Source organism: Dama dama, chromosome 19, assembly GCF_033118175.1.
Source record: "Dama dama isolate Ldn47 chromosome 19, ASM3311817v1, whole genome shotgun sequence".
Classification (NCBI taxonomy): Eukaryota; Metazoa; Chordata; class Mammalia; order Artiodactyla; family Cervidae; genus Dama; species Dama dama.
Window position 1 is genome coordinate 90519997 of NC_083699.1, and position 9681 is coordinate 90529677.

General features: G+C 36.7%; 1 protein-coding gene across 1 annotated transcript in view; it reads left to right on the forward strand.

The window, feature by feature from the left end:
- The window catches only part of ATP1B3 (ATPase Na+/K+ transporting subunit beta 3), a 34654-nt gene extending 25076 nt beyond the window's left edge, over positions 1-9578 (forward strand). The window contains exons 5-7 of the mRNA XM_061167766.1: positions 2671-2721; positions 6895-6981; positions 8907-9578. Of these exons, the coding sequence (XP_061023749.1) occupies positions 2671-2721; positions 6895-6981; positions 8907-9077 (309 nt within the window). The 3' untranslated portion in view covers positions 9078-9578. The remainder of the gene's footprint in view (positions 1-2670; positions 2722-6894; positions 6982-8906) is intronic.
- The last annotated feature ends 103 nt before the right edge of the window (positions 9579-9681 follow it).

Sequence of the window (9681 nt, forward strand, 5' to 3'; positions counted from 1 at the left end):
TTGGCTCATGTAACTTTTTCTTAATAGCTTTATAGTATACGTCTATGTAATTAATAATAAAAATACAGATAAAATTGTATTAAAATGAGTGCAGCCAGCATTTTGCTATGTTGTCCAGAAGAGGTGCCTGAATTGTATAAGCACCAGCAAACCAAGAAGCTAATAATATTCTCTATGTCTAAGTAATAGTGTCTTGGGGTCATTGTGCAAAAGGAAGGTGTTTTCCTTGCATAATGAAGCGATTGCCTAACCCTTTGCCTTGCTACTGTCTAAATGTACTGCAGAGTTGTGTTCCAGTCCAGGTAACCTGTTGAGGCCTGCATGGTCTCTCCTGAAGAGTGAAATTCCTGGTACATTTATTCAGAGTATAGGCAGGTTCCTGAACAGGTGCAGACCTCTCAAGTTCTTGAGTATACACATCACTGAAGTCAGCATCCCTAATAAAGCTGAAACTGGAGTCTTCTGAAGCTGGCACTCCTAGATGAGGAGTTTCCCTTAGGGAGAGCCAGCTAGATGCTTAGGTGTCCAGGCTGTCTTCCCTCCAGTCTGTCCTTCCCTTTCCTCTGTGGACGATGACAGTTCTCTGATTATCCCTTAGCACTCTAGAGATCATTCTGAAACATTGCCTGACACATGGTAGGCACTCAATAAATGTTTTAGCTAGACTTAAGAATTAAGGTTAAAGTGGAGGTGAAACCAACGGCAAGGTAGGTGGGCAGGGAAGTGGGAACAATGTGAACAGCTATTTGAAGGGGACCCCTACTTTCCCTAGAAATGGTAGGGAGCTCATACATACCACATACTGTTAAATAAATAAAGTAGAAATGAGTTTTCATAGTCCACACAAGAAATGACCCTCATAGTCATACATAGTTGACTAAAGGGACTGATTGGTCCCATCTTTAAAGTGGACTGTCTGTGGAGAATTGATTCTAGAACTGCTGAGGACACCAAAATCTGGGACTGTGCAAGTTCCTTTTATAAAGTGGTGTAGCGTTTGTGTATAACCTGTGCACATCCTCCTGTGTACTTAACAGCATCTCTCGATTACTTACACTTAATCCAGTGTAGATGCTGTGTACAATAGTTGTCAACACACAGGAAATTGAGTGTTGCTTTTTGGAACTTTCTGGAATTTTTTTGCTCAAATATTTTTAGTGTGTGATTGGTTGAATCCACAGGTGTGGAACCCATGGATAGGAAGGGCAAACTGTAATGTGAAATAGGTGATCCAGCTTTTAAGATGGATTGAATTTATTCTCTTTAACAGGAATGCCTTTTGTAATTGCTGCCTCCTAGGAGTTTCCTCACAAAACCTAGATTAATGGAACACTTGTTCCCAATAGAAAACCAAGAGAAGAAGCTCTGGTACCTTCTCCCATGGCGCCAAACTTCCAAGTTTATTTTCTTTGCCAGTATGTCCACTGAATGAGGAGGGTCTGAGACTATAGTTGCTGATAGAGGCGGAAGTTGGCAGGCTTGACAGGAAGATATCATCAGGCAAATGGGAATCAGTACTTAGATGCTGCATAGGAGTGTGGCAGGGCATCAAATCCCTCTATAGTTTGTTCCAGAGTCATTGCAAGGGCACAGATAGTTAATGCTCTTGAAATTATTATTTAGGCTGCGACACTACTTTTCTTTGGGGGAGAGTACTTATATTTTAAGGCATTCACATTAAAATGCATATAAATTATAAACTAAAATGCATATAAATTCAAAATGTCAAAAATCCTCACAAAATACATGGATAAATATCATAACACAGTTAGTTATATCAACTACATACATGAAAGTAGCTTCATTACATAGAGCTAAATGGTCCCATCTTTAAAATGTGATTCATTCAATGTATGTGTTTTATAGATCTAAAATACAGTAGGGTTCTGTAGAAGCCTTATGGAAACATGGTCAGGTGGTGACCTAACATATTTTCATGAAGAACAGTTACTTCTTTTTTTTTTTCTTTTTTATTTATTTTTATTAGTTGGAGGCTAATTACTTTACAATATTGTAGTGGTTTTTGCCATACATTGACATGAATCAGCCATGGATTTACATGTGTTCCCCATCCTGATCCCCCCGCCTTCCGCCTTCCTCCCCAGAACAGTTACTTCTTATATTATGCCTTTGCAGTGCTTATTTGCATTAATGATGTCTTTATATAAATAATGAAATGTAAAGATTTCTATTATTTTAAGGGAAGCAAAGTACAATACTGTGTTTCGGTCAATTTTTTGATAACTGACTTAATTTTCTAAATTGCCCCAGTACTATAATGAGATAGATAATTGATAAGATTATTATATTGAAAAGTCTATTCTATTCAAAAGGCAAATGTAAAAGGTTTTAAGGCAGTGGCTTCCCTTATAGCTCAGTTGGTAAAGAATCTGCCTGCAGTGCAGGAGACCTGAGTTGATTCCTGGGTTGGGAAGATCCCCTGGAGAAAGAAGTGGCAACTCACTCTAGTATTCTTGCCTGGAGAATCCCATGGACAGAGGAGCCTGGCAGGCTACAGTCCATGGGGTCGCAAGAGTCGGACATGAGTTGTCAACTAAAAAGAGAGAATGTTCATCTCAACCCTCCCATCCCTTGTCCTCAGCAACAGAGGAGGTGGTTCTGTTGTACACTGTTGTGATGTTTCAATTAATCAATGTTTCTTTACCTTAGATAATTGGATTAAAGCCTCAAGGACAACCAAGGATAGGCTGTATTGCAAAGGTTAGTATTCAGAAAATAACTAAATTTCTGTTGAAGTTCTAGTGTATCTTAAAAATACTTTAAAAGTCTAATGAATTTAGTCATTTTTTTTCCCCTTCCCTGTCATATTTTAAAGTCGATTGTAGTGCCATTCTTAGAATAAACTCCTCCAACCTTCTGTTTGCTAATGATAATGCGAAAAGACTTACTTTCTGTGTGCACTTGATATCACACTCTTTCCCTTTATATTTACATGTACCATATTTCATTGATTGTAAGATTCAATTTCTTTTTTCTACCTGAATAACACTGAAATTGAGGCTGGCCTTATAATTGATAGAGTCTTAATAGTGTATAAAATTTTTTCTCTCTTCATAGTACATAAATTGGTGTACATCAGTGGCATCTGAGATTTAATGAATCATGATATCTTTTCCTTAAGGTAGAGGCATTATTTTGCTCTCTTATCCCTACTTTATTTTTTCCAGAGTGCTGTGCTATTTTCATTTCATAATTTCTTTTGTTTTCTCTCCATGCTGCAAAGTGCAACTAAGACAAATATGTAAATGATGGGTAAGAGTTTTCAGGAGAAACTGTTAAGTTCTAAATTTAATTTTGTTACTGTGTAATTAGAATATTAGCATTCCACCTCCAGTTAATAATGACAGAAGTGTCTTGATTGAAATGTTACATTGAAATCACTTCTGAAGTTGTTTGCCAAAGAAAACTGTAATCCCTTTTAATCATGAGTGAATTTCTTGTTTGGGCAGAAACTTGCTTGTGGTTCTCAAATCTGATCATGCCTCAGAACCACTTGGAAGATCTTTTGGGTCCCAGTTCTGCAGGTTCTAACTCAGTAGGTCTGGGGTGAGACCCCAAAGTTTGCATTTCTAACTAAGTTTCCAGCTGTTGGTGATGCTGCTGGTCTAGGACCCGTACTTTGAGAACTCCTGCTTTAGAGTATCCTTATTGATGTATTTTGAGTATGTATTCATTGTTGAGAGTAGTATAAAAAGCCAGGAATTTTTGTGCTTTCTCATCTGGGTTGAAGTATGCATGTGCATACTTCACATGTATGCATAGGTATGTCCATAGGCAACTCACTGGATCTCCTTATGCTGTAGTCAGCTCAGTAGGAAACTTGGATAAAAAATCAGAATCTCACTTAAAACCAGATTCCGCATCTGAGCTCGGTTTTTCTTGGTATACAGATCCTTCTAAAAGTACAGTGAGCCTCTACTCTGCTGTCGTCTCTTAAGACGGAAGAAAACGTTTCAGCTACGTGACAGATTTAGGAAGTGTGTAACTCTTTGACTGCCTTTGCTTGCAAGTCTTTCCAAGAGAACGTTCCTGAGGCCAGGTGTGAGCCCTCAGCCAGGTGGAAGTGCCGATTTTATGACAGTGTTGTGTTTTCAGGGGAGTTTACCTCTGACAGTGAGCAGACCGTGTAGATACACTTGAGCTAGTGAGTCTATGGAGCCAGCACCACCATGAAAGGAGAATGAACACACACACATACGCAGGCCAGAAGGGCAAAAGCTTTCCACTCCTTTCCCAAGGTTTCATTTCTGTAAGCCTATGGCCAGTATAAACAACTCTGTGTAACTCTTCCCTTAGGGTTATAAATGGGTTTTTCTCCTTGTTTATCTGTTATGTTTCTTTTGCTTCTAGAATAGTTGGGAGAAATGTTAATGAAAAATTTTGGTCTGATGACTCAGGTTTCAGTTGCTGTCCCTTTTGCTTTGAAGAGTCATGTGGAAAGTATATAAAACAATCAAAATAGAGGTTTTGTTTGTTGTGGAATATTTTTGTTTTTAGAAAAAATCACAAAATTGGAAGACATGCTTATAAAATCTTGCATTACTCATAGGCTGGTTACAAAGGAGTAACCAGGTGGCATACATAAATTTTAGAGGTGTGGCTATGTGAACAGATGGAAACATTTATTGCATATGATCATATTGCTGTTTTCCATTAGATTTGTCTATATCAAGTGTTCTTGGTGTAAATTCTTCAGTTGAATTACTTTTTATGTAATATATTTCTTTTGTCTTATATTCTTAACTTTGATCTGCTTTAATTGCTTTTATACAAGTTAAGAGTTCTGGAAACACTAAAACATGGATGATAGGACATGCTCTTAAAAGTGGCCTTTAATTTTAAAGAATGGTTCCTGCAAAAGATGTAATATTCATATTTATGTCATTAGGTTTTTTTTTATTCCCTTACAAAAATGAATTGTATTCGTTAAAGAAAATTTAGAAAAATACAGAAGGGAAAATTTTGGTAAATTTTTGCCCAGAGATAACCACTGCTTAGAACATTTGGTGTGTGTTCTTCAAATGATTTCCAAGTGATGATGATATAGAATAAACAGAATGCATTCATTTTAAATCTTTATTTTGTTTTCAGTGGGATTTAGTGACTGCTAGTAGAAAACCATGACATATAGCTTTACCCTAAAGTTTATTATTGTTCAGATATACCTTTTATTGTTTCTTAATTTCTGAGTGTTTATTTTCACTGAAGATATAAAATGCAAGTTTAAAAGTCTGCCAGCTTGATGGTTTTGATACAAACCAGTGGAGCAGTTGATTGAGCATGTGGCCATAACTCTGAGCTTCAGTTCCCCTCTCTAATTGATTGCACATACGAAAGGGTTGTTAGGCCTAAACAAGGTAAATATAAATTGAGTGTTGTATCCGGCTGAACATACACACTGAAGTGATCAATAAACTGTAACCCAAGGAAAACCTTTTACATTTTGGGGAACATCTCTGTGTTTCTAGGAATTAAGGTCATATACTAAGGTTAAACAAAAGTAAGGTACAGAAACACATTAAAGTGACTTTTTTTCTCCTATGTAAAATATTATTTTAGATTTAACGTTTTTTAAATTAAGGAGTACAGCATAAGGTGGTGTTTGAATAGTGGTTGAAAAAAGGCTTCTATACTTAGCCTTGTTACCGCCTGTTCTCTTCACAATCTTTGGTCTGGACCATTAGAACTTGCCCCCCTTTCGGAGTGTCATCGCTTTAGGCTTTGCTGTCTTGTCTGTGTTGCTTGTTCATGTGTTTCTCTCACCCCCTACACACGTGCTGCTTCACAGTGGTTCAGCGAAGTAAGCAGAGAGCAGGGGTTCCCTTAAGAGGACACTCTTAGTTTTGCTATAGTTTCATGTTTTCTTTCTAAAGTAGAAATTAGTTTATTCAAATCTACAATTCAAACATTTAGTATATTACTGCCTTGTGACCTTGCCACTGATTTTAATCATTTGGTGTCTTTGTCATCTACTCAGTATGTGTAAAGATACAGTCATTAATACTGGACCTATTTAGAATGTGTTACATGAAAATTTTTGTGAATTGGTTATTTTTCAAGAACACTAGGTTTGTGTTTTTATTGTGTATAAAAGTTTTTTTGAGGTATGGTTGATTTATAATATTACATAAGTTTTGGGTATACAACAGAATGATTCACAATTGTTAAATATTATACTTCATTTATAGTTATTGTAAAATATTGATTCTATTCTTTGTGCTATACAATGAATCTTTAAACACGTGGAATAGCAGCAGTCATATAACACCTTTAATTGACCTACATGTGCTCATAAAATAATTCAAGGAAAATGTGATATTCAAATTGCATAAGGAGTATTAGCTCAGAGTACTTTAAATTTTCCCTTCAGTTTTTTTTATCAGCTGCATGATCCGTTCCACCTCTGACTGCAGTTACCGTAGTTGTTTTGGACCTGCTGCCTCCCAGGCCCTAGTGCTACATTCTGGGTTGTGGCAGCTATTGCTTCCCAGTCTGGAAGTGCACAGTATTTTACTCATTTTAGAATTCGTTGGTCCCAGACCTGCTGATGCACTCCTGCTGTCAGTGGCTAGAGAATAGGCATTTGGTAGTTGGAACGCAGATAAGATTTTACAGACAGTGCATGAGTAGATCCAGCTATAAGTTAAAGGGACTGTCGTGGAAATAAATCAGGAAATCAGGATAATTCATGTTAGGTGGTTTAAATCAACATGAGTAAGTCTCTTTTCAGAAAATCCTCTTGTAGCAAATGCAGTTGAAACAGCATTGTAGTTTCTCCATACTGTTTTATGATCGATATTGCTTTAATAAAAACATACTTTTAAAAACTCTTTTTTGTGACCTAATAAGAGTTTCTTTTGTTTTCAACTTTAGAGTGAAAGCACAGCATTTCTAGCAACTTACCCTGCCAATGGAACGATAGATTTAAAATATTTTCCATATTATGGGAAAAAACTGCATGTGAGTATTTTAGAAATTCTTAAGTGGTTGAGACTCTTGGGGAACTGTCACATCTGTATTAAAATGCCAGTTGTCTGGGTCAGGTAGACATATGCCCTGTGTAATGCGTGCATCATCTATTCTTGTTTTTAAATACATTGATGATGGCAAATGGAGACTCCAGGTCTACAAGTGGACCACAAGACTGGAGCGGATAAGTTAAAGGATGATTATTTTCAAAATAGCATTTTCTCTTTCATGTCGTAGAGTGTCCATATTTAAAGAAGATAGAAAAGTGGTTAAGTCATTACCCAGAGATAACTATTTTTGTAGTGGAATTTCTTCCACATTTTTTCTATAAGTATATTTATATATGTGTGTATTATATATATATATATATATTTAGCATTTTATATATATAGTAGTAAACTTTTAGTTTTATTTTGAAATAATTTTAAACTTAAGTGGCTAGCACAGTACAGAGGATTCCTATTAACCTTTTGCCCAACTTGCCTGTGTTAATGTTTTACATCATTTGTCTTTATCAGTCTCCATATATATTTTTCCCATGAACCCTTTGTCATTAAGTTATGAATGGTGCTTCTTTACACTAAATGCTCTTTACATTGAATTTCCTAAAAGTAAGGACATTATCATAATAACCATCATGTACTTAACAAAGGAAATTAGCATTAAGCTGTATTAGTATCTGATCTACAGACAGTGTTGAAATGTCACCAGTTGTTCCAGTAATGTTCTTTATTGCACAGGAAAGTGTTTTCCTGGTCCAGGCTGTTACCTTCTTACAGTTGCCTGTAACTGGCAGCGGTTCCTCAGCCTGTCTGCTTCATGCCCTTTAACTCCTCAAAAATGAGGGCAGGCCTTTTGGGGCTTACTTTGTGGCTTATGTTCCTCAGTTTGAGTTTATCTGATGTTTTTCATGGTTAAATGTAGGTTGTGCATTTTTGGCATGAATGCCTCAGAAGAAATGGTATGTCCTTTTCAGAATGGCATGTCAGGAGGGACGTCGTATTGAGTCCCATTGACGGTGATGTTAACCTTGAACACTTGGTTAAGGTGGTGTCAGCCAAGTTGCTCTAATGTGAAGTTATACTTTTTTTCCTTTGTAATCAATAAGTATTATGTGGGGTGAATACTTGGAGAGTCTGTGAAACTATTGCTCCCATGATTTTAACATTTATTGATTCATTCCTGAATCAGTTACTAATAGAATTGTTCTCAAATGTTTTTTTCTAATTTCATCTTTCCTTTTCCCATTTACTAGTTGGCATTCCACTCTAAGAAAGTGCATTTTCTTCTCCACTATTTATTTATATCAATATAGTCTCATAGATTCTTACATAATTTAGGTGTTATATGTTATAATCATTTATTTTGGTGCTAAAACTCTCCCGCATTTGACCGGTGGAGACTGACTCCAGCTTCTGTGTCCTTGAGGCATATTCCCTAGATTCCTACAGCACTAACTTACTTTCTGGCACCACAAGGGCTCATCTTGTCTTTTCCCTGCCTCGGACCTGGAATTAGCCCCTAGTTCCTTTTAGTGAAGGCTTGTATTTAGCAAGCACAGTGATGACAAAACAGTTATGATTATATTTGCACCAAGTTAAACAGCAACCATAAGGATATTAGAAACCTAAGTAACATCAGTGAGGTAATCTTCCACATGTTTATCAAACATATTAATAGATAAATACATGTTCTTCTCAAACACCTGGAACTGTCACAAAAATTTATCATAAAAAAATGCATCTTCAAGTAGTCAGTTAAGGAAAAAAAGGTAGAGGATAAAAAAATACATCTAATAGATTAAAATCTTGTTTAACAGTTTGTTTTTTTAATTTTTAAAGAATAGGCAAGCTCCTAAAAAGTGTAGTTAAAGTTACTGGAGAAGTTGAATTAATGTATTTTCCTTTATTTGCCAGGGGAGCTACCTGCAGCCACTAGTTGCCGTCCAGCTCAGCTTTGGTAGTGATGGTGACGTAAAAGAAGCAGTGGTTGAGTGCAAGATTGATGGGTCACCCAACCTAAAAACCCAGAATGACCGTGACAAGTTTTTAGGACGAGTTGCGTTCAAGATCACCATGCACGCATAGTGGGAGTTAGGGTGTCTCCACGGAGTAAACGTTGTGTTGTCTGTCTTCATTTTGTATCAGCGGGACCTGCCATTCCAGAATTATGAGACCGCCTTGGAGAAAGGTGGAGTGGTGCGTGACACTGGGATAACATAATGTGCTTCCAGATGATAGTGGTCCATGTCCTTCGAAGTAACTGCCTGTTGCCTCTGCTGCCTTTTGAACCATGTACAGTCACCAGATAGGGACTGTGAACACCTGATTCTGAACATGTAGGTTGGGGGTCTTGTCCAGTTTTTATGTGGTTTAATTGCCAAGTGTCTAAAGCTTAATGTGCTGTGCTATGTAAATATTTTATAGATTTAACACTGGTTAACTGTCATATTTTGATGCCAGCAAAGTTTTAGGGGATAAAATGGTACCTGACCAACATCAAATGACTTCATAGCTGCAAGAAATTCAGTGTGTGGAAAAGTTCTGTACGTGAGGAGGAAAAGAAAATAAAAGTGGATTTGAAAGGTTGGCTTGGATGTTTTGTAAAATTATTTTTTACATGCTGAATTAGTTTGTGGATCTTTTTGACTCAGAGCACAGTCTTTTTGCTGTAAAACATGTAAAAACAAAC